The sequence below is a fragment of the Denticeps clupeoides genome, chromosome 17 (assembly GCF_900700375.1).
Source record: "Denticeps clupeoides chromosome 17, fDenClu1.1, whole genome shotgun sequence".
NCBI lineage: Eukaryota > Metazoa > Chordata > Actinopteri > Clupeiformes > Denticipitidae > Denticeps > Denticeps clupeoides.
Genome location: NC_041723.1, coordinates 14371305 through 14387427, shown reverse-complemented (window position 1 = coordinate 14387427; position 16123 = coordinate 14371305). Strand labels below are relative to the sequence as shown.

General features: G+C 43.9%; 3 protein-coding genes across 4 annotated transcripts; all 3 read right to left on the bottom strand.

Moving 5' to 3' along the window:
• Positions 1-304: 304 nt before the first annotated feature.
• syt19 (synaptotagmin XIX) lies at positions 305-4400 on the bottom strand. The gene is made up of 7 exons (XM_028959372.1): positions 4063-4400; positions 3589-3882; positions 3347-3423; positions 2625-3044; positions 2413-2532; positions 2194-2305; positions 305-1972 (listed from the first exon to the last, which is right to left on the bottom strand). Exons 2-7 carry the CDS (start codon positions 3764-3766, stop codon positions 1665-1667), a joined length of 1215 nt encoding a protein of 404 aa, XP_028815205.1. The 5' UTR covers positions 3767-3882; positions 4063-4400; the 3' UTR covers positions 305-1664.
• Positions 3740-7618, bottom strand: LOC114767498 (C-factor). Of its 2 annotated transcripts, XM_028959373.1 has the most exons (6): positions 7358-7618; positions 6794-6845; positions 6028-6374; positions 5814-5924; positions 5503-5650; positions 3740-4123 (listed from the first exon to the last, which is right to left on the bottom strand). In XM_028959373.1, exons 1-5 carry the CDS (start codon positions 7502-7504, stop codon positions 5537-5539), a joined length of 771 nt encoding a protein of 256 aa, XP_028815206.1. In that variant the 5' UTR covers positions 7505-7618; the 3' UTR covers positions 3740-4123; positions 5503-5536. The 2 variants fall into 2 exon arrangements, with proteins under 2 accessions (XP_028815206.1, XP_028815207.1); XM_028959374.1 differs by lacking the exon at positions 3740-4123 and having other exon boundaries at positions 5392-5650.
• A 1102-nt stretch (positions 7619-8720) lies between these two features.
• got2a (glutamic-oxaloacetic transaminase 2a, mitochondrial) lies at positions 8721-14878 on the bottom strand. Its single transcript, XM_028958293.1, has 10 exons — positions 14707-14878; positions 12091-12247; positions 11841-11969; positions 11688-11747; positions 11439-11600; positions 11003-11107; positions 10762-10912; positions 10506-10671; positions 10114-10264; positions 8721-10016 (listed from the first exon to the last, which is right to left on the bottom strand). The coding sequence occupies exons 1-10, from the start codon at positions 14787-14789 to the stop codon at positions 9894-9896; spliced, it is 1287 nt and encodes a 428-aa protein (XP_028814126.1). The 5' UTR covers positions 14790-14878; the 3' UTR covers positions 8721-9893.
• Between the last annotated feature and the right edge of the window lie 1245 nt (positions 14879-16123).

The window sequence follows — 16123 nt, the reverse complement described above, 5'->3', positions numbered from 1 at the left end:
AATTCCTTCTTCACGGGGTCTCCGATTCCAATCATGTCTGTTCTCCGTTGTTGTCCCTGGCTGGTGGAACAACCTACCCTCCTCCACACGACTAGCCGAGACTATCACCACTTTTAAGAAGAAGGTGAAAACCCTCTTATTCCAAAAATATTACAGACAAATTTAACACATACACATGCATACACATTTAACAAACAAATACAAAATGTATAAATACATTATAATTTTTCTTAGTCTAGCACCCAACACTCTCCGAGCATGTTCTTCAATGACAAGTCTAAGCCTTATCAGGGCTCTTAGTTTGTATACTTGATATTCTATAGAAATCGAACGAGAATTGCTGGTGTCTTCCCATTGTAAGTCGCTTTGGATAAAAGCGTCTGCCAAATAAAGTAAAGTAAAGTAAAGTAAAGGTGACTGGGGGATGTTAGATGGCGGGCCCGCTGCCCCTCTGTGCCCTTTCCGCAGCTGTGAAGGCTGAAGAATGTGGAATCTTCCAAGCAGCAGCATGAGGAGGAGTCTTGTTTTCAAGGCCTCATGGCGGACTTTCTCACTCTTTATTCTTTGACCTCCACAGACATCTGAATGAAAACAGGATCGACCACTGTATTGTTCATAGGTGTTCTGTCTTTTTTTCTTTATATTTACAAATTCTTCGTTTCATTTCACGTCCTTAATTATTATGCTGCCTGGAAGAAGCGCTAGCACACTGTTGTTCATTGTTCCTGCAACAGTGACAATAAAGACTGTTCTAGTCTCCCCAAAAAGCCCATTTATATCTGGTGTCTGGGCTGCAGTCATACACAAAGCATAGTGCTTGTCTACAGTAGCAACTCAGCAGTGCCATCTGGCCCTGCGCACCGTGAATTTGCTGTTCTGTTGAGTCCGGAGCTTCAGGTAATGCTGTGGTCACATGATCACATCACAGTTCGTTGCATCTAATGATGTGTTGTTGATCCTCATCTTCATTTTCCGTGTGAGAAGCAGTCTCAGAAGAAATTATGGATAAACAACTGGATCGTCCAAGAAGGACAAGAATAGGGGAATCCATGTTTTGACTTGGACAAGTTGTGTGGATTTCATCATGAAGAAGTGGCCGTTTCACAAACAGATATAATTAAAGGTACAATTAAATGGCTTAAATGGCTCAGCGTAATGTGTTTATGAGGTCGCACAGGGACATCTAGTGGACACAGGGACTACATTGCTTAAACCAGCATGGTCCTTCAGATATACTGTATAATCTAGAATATATCCATTAAAGGTAAAAAAAAAAGATGTAACTTGGTTTACTTCCCTTGTCCACTTTGGAACTGGAGCATGCTCTTTCCTTCTGTGGTGATCCTCCATACTTTTTACCTCAGCCTGAAGGCATTAATGACACTCAAACAAGACATCCCTCTGTTTCCTGATAAACACAAGCAAACATCCTGGCACTAAGGATGCAATAGAACTTTCCTGAAACCTCAGGATATGGTCCATTTCTTCACTTACATTCTCTAGTGACACTAGGGTCTCTCTGAAGATACGATGTGTGTTGTTACTCGTGACTTAAGGGACGCGTGAGGAACTGTAACAGGGGGATTTGTGGTATATATCTGGTTGGTATCGGTTCTGGACCTCTACACTACCGCCAAAGTCAATTGCATGACCAAAAGATGCTGTCAGACGTACATGAGATGCCACTTGGCGATAGGCTGTCGCAGTGAGTGCATCATCAGACTCCAGTGTTCATCCTCTGAAGTTATGTTTTTTCCAAAGGCCACCCTTCCAATCAAGTGCTTGGTGGACTTCTTCTCAGCACGAATCTCATATACAGTGACCACAACGGAGCAGTCCATTATCTGGGAGCTGGGCAGCATGAAGACCATGACCTCATTAAAGACAGTCACCTCCCAACGAGTCTTCGTTGTGGTGTTCTGATGCCGGAGCTTACTCTGGTTGCAAAGAACATAGGTTCTGGCATAGAGCACTGTGATAGGGAACAGGTAGATTTGAATTATATATATACAAAAAAATTATCAAGTATCACATCAAGAAACTATTAAACTTCATGTACATTGACGGGTAATGATTGCTTAAACAATCAAAATCAGTGGGCTGATTTTCAGAAAATAACTAATGAATAGTTGCCCATGGGGCTTTACACTATTTAGATTAAGTGTATTGTTTTGCCAACCGTATCGACCGTACCTCTGTCAGCTTTACAGAATTTTGAAATAGTCCTAATCTTCAGAAGACCCACTTCTAGCCTGTGAGACGTTGGCAGGTACTTGAGAGAAATGAGAACCTCCCCCACAAGGTCCTGCACAAACACAAGACATGATTAACCAATGATAATGAATGAACTAGCATTTTTAGCTAGAAAATATGAAAGGTGCTCGAGAGGTTCATCAAGCATTGGTCTCTGACTTTCTTGGGTTGTTGAAGATCTTGCAGTATTTCTGTCGGATAGGAGATTTTCAGACCTCTCAAACTGGTTCGAGCTTCTCCTAATATACCGTGCCTGGAGTACTTATCGTAGTCCTGGACCTGTATGAAACAGGGGAGGATCACAAACCCATTCACATCCTGCAAAGTGATGCGATTATGAATCAATCTGAATGTTCTCTTGCTTTCCACACCTCCAGTCTAACGGTGACGTAAGGAACCTCCTTTTCCTCCAGTATGCAGGAGAACTGGTCCCCGAACAGGGGGCTGCTGCTGTCCTTCACCACCCGAGTCTGCCACTCGTGGATCACGCACTGCAGCGGGACGCCAGACCGCTCTCTCTCACCCCCTCCGGACCACAGCAGCCGGATCATCACGAACGGGTCCACGCTGTGGCTGAAGTCGCGCAGCGGCAGGCCCTGGGCTTCCGACACCGTCACCACCAGCCGAGACTCGGACCGGTCGTAGTACAGCGTGAAGCGCAGGGAGCCCTTCACCTGCTTCTCCTCCTCCTGGTCAAGGAGGCTGTCCAGGCTGCCACCCAGGTCCGAGAGCGAGGAGTCTGCAGACAGGTAGCGGCTCAGCCTGCCTAGTTCTTCACAGGGCCGCTCCTCCTGAGCAAAGGGGGAGCATGTCTGTGGGCGTGTGCGTATTTGAAGAAGGATCATCTCTGACCCATTTCCTACACACGGCTTACTTCTACAACCCGAGGGCAAAGGACAACAGGGCCACGCTGATCAATTATTTCAGACATTTGCACCAATTTCCCCGAGAAAGGACTAGACTGAAGGAACGTTGTTTCATTGCAAGAGTAGATTTTAAGGAGTTGCATTCCAGGTTTAAAGTCAAGTTCAAGATGAGCCAGAAAATGCCTGTACCCGGCTGAGTACTGAAGACCATGGCGAGAACCGCTCACCTTCAAATCCGGGCTCTGGCCGTCTGCAATGAAGATCCGGCTTTTCGCATTTCTCCCCTCGGCTGCCGAGTTGCTAACTGCAATTTAATTTGGTCAGAAAGCGCTATAATAATGAGAAATTTATGTTTTCCTAAGACAACCCTTATTTACATTGTAGTTTTGTTTAAGTGATCAAATTTAAAATAAAATACAGTATACATTCGGCAAATATTGTCTCTGGTGCTGTTCTTTTGGTACTTTACCTTTTTTCTTCGATTGTGAAGTTTGGCTGCAGTAGTTGCAAACTTGCCAGATAAGTATTGCGAGAGCAATAAAAACGATAAGGATGGAAATGGCCAAAATGACATACTTCACTTCATCAGGGAAGGGCAGACGTACATCCCAAATGGACAATCTCAGAGCTTCGCTGAAAGTCGGCATTATCTCGGCAGGTTATATAAGGTTTATCCTCTGGGGGGTTCGTTTTTTTTTTCAGTTCCTGATATCTACATCTTCTGTATGCTTTCAAGTGTATGCCGCCATGGAGACTTGACCTTCTACAGGTTAAAAAGTCTGATTAAAAATGACTTACTGTTACGTCCATCCACAGGTATGTACTATGATGAATTACATTTATTACAATCATTAAAATAACCAGAATCAACCAGAAAAGATCAAAGATACAACATTTGATTTCTGGTAATTATAATGTGTTAATGTAAAGAAACATTCATTACCTGTTACAGTTACTGTCCTTTTAGCCCTGACTCCTCTCCTGAAACACACGACATCGCTCACCTGACCCGGCATGTGCACAGAAGAACCAGTCAGAGCAGTTTTTAATACAATTGGTTGGAGACGCCTCTGCTCATCCTGATTACACTGCACATGATGTGAACAAATGGCACCATCTGCAAAACTCCTGCTATCTAAAGCTAATCTGCCCACAGGTTCAGAGATTAGACAGGTGCCCAGTGAAAATACAGTCATGGCCAAAGGTTTTGAGAATGACACAAATACTGGTTTTCACAAAGTCCGTTTTTATTATGGTCATTTGCATAAACTCCAGAATGTTATGAAGAGTGATCAGATGAACTGCAAAGTCCCTCTTTGCCATGAAAATGAAATGAATCCCAGAAAAACATTTCCCCTGCATTTCAGCCCTGCCACAAAAGGACCTGCTGAGATCATTCCAGCGATCCTCTTCTGAACACAAGTGAGAGTGTTGAGGAGCACAAGGCTGGAGATCATTTTGTCATGCCGAGTTAGAATAGCAGACAAAAGTACAGGGATTGGACTGCTGAGGACCGGAGTAAAGTCATTTTCTCAGATGATGCCCCCTTTCCGATTGTTTGGGTTGTCTGGAAACCTCCAGAGAAGAAAAGCTGAGCGCTACCATCAGTCCTGTCTTGTGCCAACAGTAAAGCATCCTGACACCTTTCATGTGTGGGGCGGCTTCTCATCCAAAGTAGGCTCACTGACAATTATGCCATAAAACACAGCCATGAATAAAGTATGGTACCCTCCGACAGCAACTTCTCTCAACCATCCAAGAACAGTTTGATGAACAACAATGCCTTTTCCAGCATGATGGAGTCCTGGCACAGGGAACAAACATTGAAATTTTGGATCCATGGCCAGGAAACTCCCCGAAATCCTCAAGAGGCGGGTGGACAAACAAAAACCCACAAATTCTGACAAACTCCACTGATTATGAAGGAATTGGTTGCCATCGGTCAGGATTTGGCCCAGATGTTGATTGACAGCATGCCAGGACTCGATAAAAGCTTTTGAAACGTATAAAATGCTGGAAATTATACTTCAATACAACACAGAAACAACTGACAAAAAGATCTAAAAACGCTGGAGCAGCAAACTGCTGAGTATATGACACAAGTGCCGAGAAAAACAGCATTTGTGTCAATCTCAAAACCTCTGGCCACGAATGTACACATTTGCCTAGAGTACAATATGTCTTACTATCTAACAGATATGAAAATTCATTAAGATCTGAGGTCTTTTATTGTGAAGGCTTTATGACCCGTAAGTGATCACTTCTGCATGAATTATTGCTGAGACGAGGTCACTTTAATTCAACAAGAAGCACAAGTTGCATTATCATAACATGCTTATTACACTCTATTTGTACAATAAATACAGAAGCAAAAGAAAACAACCTGATTAAACTAAGTGCATGGACAAATAACCAGATCACCAGGGCAATGGCTCCCCTGTGTAGTGCAGGAATGACCCATGATCCTTTTCGCTCAATCCACCAATCACTGACAGGACTGATGAGATACTCTCCTCTGCACTTAACGGGGCCTAAAAACAGAAATGTTAACCAAAAACAGATTAATGCAAGTACAATTTTGTGTTTATTTGTTCAATTCCGGAAATCTCACCTATATATCCACATCGATTTCACCCACAATGCTTCTTTTGCCCCTCAGGATCTTATCGAGCATTATGAATAATGAGAGTTTACCTGTGGCCCACCCATGTCAGTGCGAACCCATCCTGGGTGCAGGGCCATGCACAGGATCCCATCAGCCTCCATGTCCACAGCCATGCACCTTGTCACCATGTTCAGAGCACTCTTAACACAGAATCACATCAATAAAATGTCCAAAAAATGTCAAACAGTTCCATAATTGCATGCTATGGTTATGGAGCTATATGGAGTATATGAAGTATAGTACCTTAGATGTCCTATATGGGTACCATTTGAAGCTGTTGGCCCGTTCACCCCAGTTGAGCTCGACTGAGCCCAGCAGAGACGTCATGTTGATGACAGCTGCCCGGTGGACACCCATTCCTGTCCCCCTGGCAGCCGCGCGCTTCAGCAGAGGAAGGAACGCTTTGGTGATCATGAGAGGAGCCACTGCGTTGGTGTGGAAGTTCTCCAGCATCTTCTCGGCGGTGACCGTCTCAAAGTTGGCCACCACATTGATGCCAGCATTATTAATTAGACAGCTGAGGCCGTCTTCCCGGACCAGTTGGTCAACCTCCTGCGCAGCCTTTTCTATGCTCTCCTGACTTACAACATCTGGAAAAAAAGGCAAAGCGTTACACCCTAAATTAATCATAAATAAACTATATGAAAATAAACGAAACTAAACTTCTCATAATCTATTCTATGCACGGTCATTAATGCCAAAATCCTGTAACTGGGAGCACTGGCTCCATGTCATGGTTTGGGTTCTGTTGGTGTATTTTGAACTGGGATAGATGAAAGATTCCCGGTCACCTTTGAAGAATGAATCAAATTTTCTCCGGATTAAACTCAAACCATATGTCACAAAAACTCAGTATTTTTTTGTGTTTAAACACAGTAAAAATATAAAAAATATATAAATGTGGATACATTGGACTGATTATAAGTGGCCCTGGATAAGGAGCCGGGTATTATTGTTCCTTTTGCCTCTAATAAAGAGACTATTAAATAGTCTGAACACCGGTACCTACCAAGCGCCACGATATGCAGGTTGGGGAATTTTTCCGCCAGACGCCGCAAAGCCTGTAAAGCAGAAGCGCCAGTAAAGAAGTCTCTGCGTGTAGTGCTGGTGCGTGTAGTGTCGGTGCGTGTAATTCTGTTGTTATGGTGCGTGTAGTTCTGATGCGTGTAGTTCTGATGCGTGTAGGTCCGGTACGTGTAGTTCTGATGCGTGTAGGTCCGGTGCGTGTAGTTCTGGTGCGTGTAGGTCCGGTGCGTGTCGTTCTGGTGCGTGTAGTGCCGCTGCGTGTAGCGCCGGAGCGTGTAGTTCCGGTGCGTGTCGTTATGGTGCGTGTAGGTCCGGTACGTGTAGTTCTGGTGCGTGTAGTTCTGATGCGCGTAGTGCAGGTGCGTGTAGCGCCGGAGCGTTTAGTTCTGATGCGTGTAGTGCCGGTGCGTGTAGTTCTGGTGCGTGTCGTTCTGATGCGTGAAGTGCCTTTGCGTGAAGTCATGATGCGTGTAGGTCCGGTACGTGTAGTTCTGGTGCGTGTAGGTCCGGTGCGTGTAGTACCGGTGTTACTGGCACGCAGTCTTACCGCGGCTCCGCCTGGGTCTCTCGCGGTCGCGATGATTTTACCGGGGGAGCAGGTGCCCGTCGCCAGGCTCTCGACCATCTGCAGGCCGAGACCGCGACTGGCGCCGGTCACCATCAGGGTCTTGCAGTTTTTAAACGCGCTGCTCATGGTCGTGACCTTTTCGCCCCTGGACTCGCGCGTCCGGCGTCACATGATTACGGGGCAGGATTACACGGCAAACCCTCCGTGCGATCATTTTTAAATCGCGTTATTGGCCCGGATGGCTTGCCATAGGATGGCAAGGAGGCTAAGCGCGTCCCGGGGCATTTTAACTTCGCTTTTTGGAAGTTGTCGTCTTCAGGGAGCTGCGACACTGTTTGTGATTAAACTTTTTTTTTTCCTTCTCACTTCCGGTATTTGTGCAGGTGTTCGGCCGAGTTGTGCTACGTTATCCGAAAATAAATACTCCTAGGAACTGAGCCAAAACCCCGTCTGTAAATATTTCACTCGCTGGCCACCCGTTAGTACAATTTTTTTTTAATCTTAATAATTCCTTTAGGAGCCAACCAGAGACTTTACATTTACAGCATTTATCAGACGCCCTTATTCAGAGCGACTTACAATCAGTAGTTACAGGGACAGTCCCCACTGGAGACACTCAGGGTTATGTGTCTTGCTCAGGGACACAATGGTAGTAAGTGGGATTTGAACCTGGGTCTTCTGGTTCATAGGCGAGTGTTTTACCCACTAGACTACTACCTCCCCACCCCTACTTCACTGGAGTACCATGCCACGCCACCATATGACGATTGGACCCTAGCATGGTGCCAAAAATAACATCTTTTATATTTATTCGTCGGCACATAAGTATAAAGCACGTTTCTGAACATTACCCCTTATTTTTAATTACGTTGTTACGGTTAACAAATGGTACCATTTAAATAGCCTATATAAATGTGTGCGTGTGTGTATGTATGTAACTGGGAGGCTGAGGGTTCAAATTCGAAACGATCAAGGTACCACACCCACACCTCTCCCCAGTCGCCATTCACCAGTTAAAGGCTGTGACGTGTATCACCATGACGACACATTCTGACCCGTGGCCCTGCACCCATGTTGGAATTTATTCCAGACAGTGAACTAGGGGTGGGAGTCACACAGCGGATCGGGATACACACAATATAATAATGAAGATATCAATAATGCTAATTGAGTGAAACTAGATATATTACAGCAGTTGTCCACAATGATGATATTTTGGGAAAAAAAAAAAGAATAAAATTATTGTTACATTAAATGTGCTAATCAATGCAAAGAAAAATGCAGCAGGTTTCAAAAGAAACTAAATGAAAGTCCTTCAAGACAAATGAATGCAGGCAGACTCTTTTAATGCGTCATCCATATTTAATGTCACTCAACAACACTTCCAACTCCATCCACAGTCATGATGTTTTGGTAGAGGGAAAATCTATAGGAGGGACAATCATCGATCAACAACTTGACAATAGGTTTTGGACTATTTCACAGGGTGCACCATAAAGATGGCTGTATGTGCAATTAAATAAATCAAGTTGTTGAAGAATGGTGTTGAAATAGAGCTGTGTCTGGAGAGAGCTGCAGCAGTATTGCTCCCATTGTTAGTGCAAAAGTGAAATCCTGTGCGAAACAAGTGGCGAATTTTAGCCAGAGTTATGCCGGTTCAATGTATAATCTTATGCATACACACAGTTCAATAAATTGCATTCCACCCAACATTTTCAAAATCTTTGGGCATGAACCAAATGACCAAAATGTGGTCAATTGAGAAGAACTTGGTAAACAAGCCAATATTTAACCACATACAGCCCCACAATCAAGAATTAAGGTAAACCTCTATCATCTCTCAAAAAATGGGGCCATGATAGAACAGTAGCAACAAGGGAGCAAAATAAAATAACACTAAGGATTCACAAACTCAGTCTGTGCAAATGTATTTTTGAAACATATCATAAATATTTGTAGATTACAAGAGAAAAAAAATAATGTCCAATTTACACATTGAAGCCAATCAGTAGAAACTAAAGGAGTCCAATTCACTCCAAAAGTACTGCATTACCAAGTAATAATAAAATTCTATGATGTTTTGACAAGATGATATAGATTTATCATACCGCTTCATAAGTGCTTTGTTCAAATATTTTTATCTCGACATTTTTGTTAAGACAGGGTTGAGACAAAATGCATTTTGCTAATACAAGAAATGCCATGACAAAGCGAGTCATGTAGAATGTTCAATATGGGTCAATATGTTCCATATCCAACTGTTTTTAAGCAAATTCTCTAATTGACTGTCTGCTGATGTCTCTTACTGTACATAAACCCAAACACAGTTCACCAATGAAAAATAAGGAAGATTTTTTTTTTTTTCCAAATGACTACTGTATCCCTAGTCCTGGGGTATGTAAGAGATACGGACAGTGTTCTAAAGTTACTTAGGCTTGAAATTACATTAAAGTTACTGTCCGACATTAAAAATCTCCTCTGTCTCCTCAACAGCACTGCGTCCTGCTGACACACATCACTTGGTGACTGTGTGGATCCCGTGTGCCAGGTAGCCCACATTTCCAGAAGTCACACCTGCCATGGAAATACGACCGTCCTTGGTCATGTAAACGGAGAACTCTTTAGTCAGTCGCTCCACCTTGGAAAAACAGAGGAGCAATTGAAAAAGGTTAGATGCAAGAAAGCACGTGGCCCACGGCAGCCATGTTAACGGCGGTGCAGAGCAGCTCCACTACCTGGTCAGGTTTGAGCCCTGTGAAGCAGAACATGCCGATCTGATCTGTGACGTGCTGCCAGTTGAGAGTGGAACCCTCCTTCTTCAGGTTGCCCACCAGCTCCTCCCTCATCCTGATGATCCGGGTGGCCATGTCTTTGACCTCCACAAGCCTGTAAACATAATTGCAGACGCTGATGTAAAATATGCTCATCTGTCAAACATTTATGGATTTTTCAAATTTATTGTAATAGTATTACTATGAGAAGTAAATTAACAAGTCTATGAAGATAGACACCAATAAATGTGTACAATAGAATGCGAAAACTGAGCCAAAAATAAGAGGAAGTTCACCAATAAACAATGCATGTGTTTCATTCAAGAAATGATTTTAGTAGGGCTTACGTAACCTACCACTCCTTGTAAAGTTCAGGCGTGTTGAGGATTGTGGAAGCAATGCGTGCTCCGTTCATTGGAGGATTGGAGTAAATGGGTCGAATAAGAATTTTCAGCTGGGACTCCACACGTTTGGCCTCCTCTGCGTCTTTACAGACCACAGTGAACCCACCTACGCGTTCACCTACGAGAGGAGTATCCCAACCAATGTTCAATGATACTTATTATAATACACATATTTACCTAAGGGTATTGCCAATGTGTTGTAACTCACCATAGAGACCCATGTTCTTTGCAAATGACTGAGACAGTACTACATTATGCCCCTGTTCAATAAAGTACCGAACAGCCCACGCATCACGGTCAATATCACCACTGGCAAAGCCCTGGTAGGCCATGTCAAAAAACACCAACAGGTTCCTTTTCTATAAAAGAGAAGAGATAGCAGGTTACCAAAGAACCTAAAAGGTTGTAAAGGTTCCATTACAGTGACTCGTAATGGAATCTTGTGTCACCTTAACCAGGGCTGAGATCTCCTTCCATTGCTCAGGACGTGGGTCCACCCCAGTAGGGTTGTGGGCACAGGCGTGCAGCATGATCACACTCTTTTCAGGGATTTTCTGTGGGGAAACAAATAAAACAGCACATTAAATCCACATTTCAGGGCAACTCAAAACCTAATCTGATGCAACGAGTCTCCGTTCTGGTCCTGGGGACACAGTATCAGGCTTTCACTTCGCAAACAAACCTGATCAAACATATCAGAGCCTTTGCTGGCAGATCAGGATCAACTCATCAGCTGCCAGCTGCCATCAGAGCCAACTGAAAACCAGGAACTGGGCAGGTCTGGGAGTTGAGAGCTGCTTATCAAATTCACACCACACTGACACTAAGGGACTAAAGGTCCAATTAATTGTTTCCCACCAGGCCAGAAATATGAAACAAACTTACTAAAATGTCATCCAGTGCTCCCTTGAAGTCAAATCCACAGGTCTTTGGGTCATAGTAGCTGTAGGCCTTTAACTGCATGCCGGCATCCCTAAAGATGGGTGTGTGATTGCCCCATGAGGGCTTGGGCAGATACACATCCTTGGCCACAGTGTGGAATCGGGACTGAGGAAATAGACACATAACACATTCACACTTAAGTATTATTTTAGACCTCCAGTGTTAAAATGACATCTGGAAGTAGGTACAAACCAGAAAGTTAGCGCCAACTCGCAGTGAACCAGTTCCTGAAATGGTCTGGACGGTGATGCTCTGTCAGAAAGAGATATGAAAGAAAAGAAAATGGTATTATTTGGACAATAAACTGCATTTACAGTTAGTGGTTTGTGAAGCAGCATCACTCACCCTGCCGCTCTTCAGAACCTCATTGTCAGGTCCCAGAGCCAGCTGGGCACAAGCCTTGTTGAATTCTGCCAGTCCACCAATCGTGAGGTACTCTTTGTCCAACTTCTTGGTAGCAATCTGGGCCTCAGCCTTGAGAACAGATGAGAAACGTCATCCACCAAAAACCTTTGGTCTACTTTCAAGTTTTAATTTCTTAATATATTGTCTAAACGTAATGAGTAAACAAGGATGGTGCAGTCAGAAAGCAGACCTTGCGGACACAGTTAAGGACGTAAGGCTTGCCCTGGTCATCACGGTAAGCTCCTACTCCAAGGTTTATCTTCTTGGGGTTAGTGTCACGCTTGAAGGCCTCTGTGACACCCAGGATAGGGTCAGGGGGACCCATCTGTACCTCTGACCACCATGAACTGCAACAAAAAGGACAAGAACATCCATGCTTAACAGATATTCCTTAACAATATAAAATCCTATTTTACAATTCATAGAGCGAACTAGCCTGAAAGGTGGGGATGCATCAGTCCTACACGAGTGTCTGATACCGTTCAAATAGCGACTCAAATAACTGGATTGGGTATCGTAACACTGTGCCAGTGGAACAGTGGTGGCATAGCGGGTAAAGAAGCGGATCCATAATCGGAAGGTGAGCAAAGCACCGTCCCCACACACTGCTCCCCGGGCGCCTCTCATGGCTGCCCACAGCTCACCAAGGCGATGGGTATAACGTAGAAGACACAATTCGTTGTGTGCAGCATGTGCACAATTCACTTCAGTCTACAAACTGAACAATCCAGATCAATTGTAGGATCTTTATGTTTTAATGCATGAGCACTCCATATCGCACTTATGCAGGCACATGGATATAACAGTAATATAATGTAAATAGGGTGGTAGTAGCCTAGTGGGTAAGACCCTCCTTTATGAACCAGAAGACCCAGGTTTAAATCCACCGACTACCATTGTGTCCCTAAGCAAGACATTTAACCCTGAGTGTCTCCAGGAGGGACTGTCCTGTCCTACTGATTGTAATTTGCTCTGGACAAGGGCATCTAAATGCTAAACTATAGTTTTGCTGAGCTATAGCTACCATAGTGCAAAAATATATGGTAAAAAATAAATGCAAAAAAGTCAAATGTCATCAGTATGGTGGTATTTCAAACTCACTACATATGTTCCACGGCTACTTGCTCTATCTGCAGGTTTGAGGGGCAGCATTACAGTGGGCAGTGTATACATATAATTGTGTAATTGTTGTAGTTAAGTCAAGAATTTTGGTGTGACATGTTTCCTTAAAACAGAGAAATCTCAGTCTCATCCTCATTAAACACTAGTAAGGGAATGTTACTCTCAGAATTTTGCCCATTTCTAAATGTCAGGTATTGAATTAAAAAAAAAATGCTGGATCGGTGCATGCCTAACGGAACGTATGGGGGTGGGGGGTCTGAAGGTCCCAACTCATTAGAGAAGCTCATATCAGCCTGTACTAATTACATAAGGTAAAATGTCATTAAGTATTAGACACAGACCAAGTATTAGCTAGACCCAAAGTTCTTAATGCTCAATGCTGTGTTAACCTACCCTATTATGTAAGCGCGCCCTGCATGTACATCCACAAAGCACTTTGGACTTCTCACATTGCTTTAAATCGCACCATGTGAGAGGGTTGAAATGTATTAACCTCACTCATTCTGTTGAGGAAAATGAAAATCTATGCTGTGCAACTCCACCATCATTGATTGCCATTGCACTGCAAGAATCTTATCACATTGTGAACCTTAACTCAAACTGAATAGCTTCAAACATCTCGTGTCTCAAATACGCTCATCATGTTACTTCCAATATGCAGACTCCATGCTGCTCTCTAATTATAGCAGGAGTCAGAACTAAATACTACCGTTCAAAAGGGCACGATAAAAAGACAAAGACGACTGTCGACAGGAAACTGCAAACAAACACGATAAGACAGCTTCATAAAACCGGCCTGTGATATCAGGCCAAGATTAAAGTCTCTGTGTTTGCATTAATTTTTCTTTAAGATGTTGCCAACGTGAACTCTGATCTTTAACTTGACCTCAGGCTTCGTGTCCGTGCGAGCGACCTGCGGACGCCCGGTGTCCACGTCACCAGATTTAACCAATCAGCGTCAGGGGGAGTGACGCTGTACGGAGCGCTACGCGGGTCAAACTTCACACGCACGACGAGGTGCAATTTCATGCAGCAGAACGCCAAATAACGCACTATCAATGAACGAAAACTGTACGCATAATGCACGAACGCGGGTTTTGTAGCACGTAGGGACAAAACAGATTTTTTCATAAATGGGTAACTTTGGCAGCTACCTGTGGCCTTACAATGGCGACTATCTGTGAAAATCATTTTACGATTTCACTCATTGCAAGCTGCGAGCATGTTACGCATGACCAACAGACGGGTGAGCTGGCCCGTCGCCTATTCGTCCGCTCGGCCACACACCCCCAGGAAGAAAGTCATTCCTAAACCTGCAACAACCTTGGAGCCCGACTCCGCAGGCCCGGGGCCAGACACGAACTGTACTCGCAAACCATTAACGAGGGCCCAATTAATTACCGGGACAAATAACGAGCTTCCGCGGAGCTGCGAAAAAGAAAGAACACGGGCGGAAAAAAACTGCCGGTCAAGCTAGCGTGGTACCCGCAGCACGTTAGCCAGCTAGCTGCACTGGTCAAGCTATCTCACACAGCTCAAACGAACCCACCATATTTTATCAGGAGAGGCTAAGCAGCTATATGGACACGCCATCTTACAGGATACTCTTAACCAGCAACTTATTTCATAAAAATGGAGAATGGTAATATATATATATATATATACATAGACGAATATAAATTACCTTGCCCGGATAGGTAAGACCCCTAAAGACGGGGTGTATGCTCCAACGCTAGAGATGATTTTGCACGATTTCAGGAGAGCCATCCTTGCCGTTTTAGGTCACAGTCGTGAGGAGACGCGGCGATACCACCAGGAGCAATGGCAGCTGCTGTCACACGGGCAGCACAGCGCCGCCAAGGGCACAGCGTCCAGCGCGGCAGGAAGTGCAGCGCCCCCGCGGTTGCCAGCTCTTGCCAGAAACACGCAGGCTGCGGGGAAATGGCAAGTTACATTAACGTTGTTGGAGTATTTCGCTTTCTTTCTAAGCTAATGTCCAGGACTCTGTTATCTAAAATACATTTGTTTTCCCGACTCACTTGTTTAATCATAAGCTTTACATGGACACATCGCACAAAAATATGTATGAAAAAAAAAAATAAAATGAATCATTAAGATCTTTCCCATAGTATATGCTGAAATATTTCTTCACTTCTGTAGTGTAGTCAGAGGTTGTTATTCAACATTCTCCGAAAACCAAATATAATAACCTTAAGCTCAACTACCAGCTCAAGCAAGACATGGCAACTTTGCACGCAGCCACGTTTAGGTTCTTGATTCACACGTGAAATTGTGCCTCCGAATGTATTTTTGCTGCGACGTAACATAGGAGACGAAAAAGCTTTTAAATTCAACGCGTGATTTATGAAGACCCACGGTATAAAGGTTTGTAATAGATTTAGCAGGGATGATTTACAGAGCCCATTCATTTGCTCGCTCGGTCACCCAAAATGCATTTACACCACTGTGCCACCAGGTGTCAGCATTGCTCTGGCATGAAGGGCTGTGTGGAGTTCACCCGTTGAACATTGTGACTGGACATAGTACAGCATTACCGCGGTCCATCTGATCACACTGTATATGAGACCTGAGCTTGAAATAATATATGAACTAATGGCGACGTTGCCATAGGAGAATAATTTTTTTTTTCATCTTATAATGCAGAAGAGCAGACGGATGTTCAGTTCATGGGGGAGTTGTGTGGAGGACGTTTTTGTGACTGGGCGATGACATTACAGATTAAAAATGCATGCAGGAAGACATAAGTGCATTCCACTGAGTAAAGCAGAAAAGAAGAGATGTGAGCCTGGGATTTTGAAGTGAGATTCCCTTGCCCATCTTCTTCCTACCCCAACCCCCGCCTTTAAATTTTTTTTCCTTCATTGTCACTTACCAATCCTGATCTGGTGCATTACATTACAAAATTGTGTGGTGTTACTCATTGCCATAGTACTGCCTGTAATTTTTTTAATTGACCATATCTGGCACAGTAATTTTGGCGGGGCTGAGACTAAGCTTCAGTATTCAGGCTATGATTTTATTTTTAATTGCACACGTTGTGTTTGTTTACCAGCTTGTTTTTGCTGCCTGCAAAATGCAGA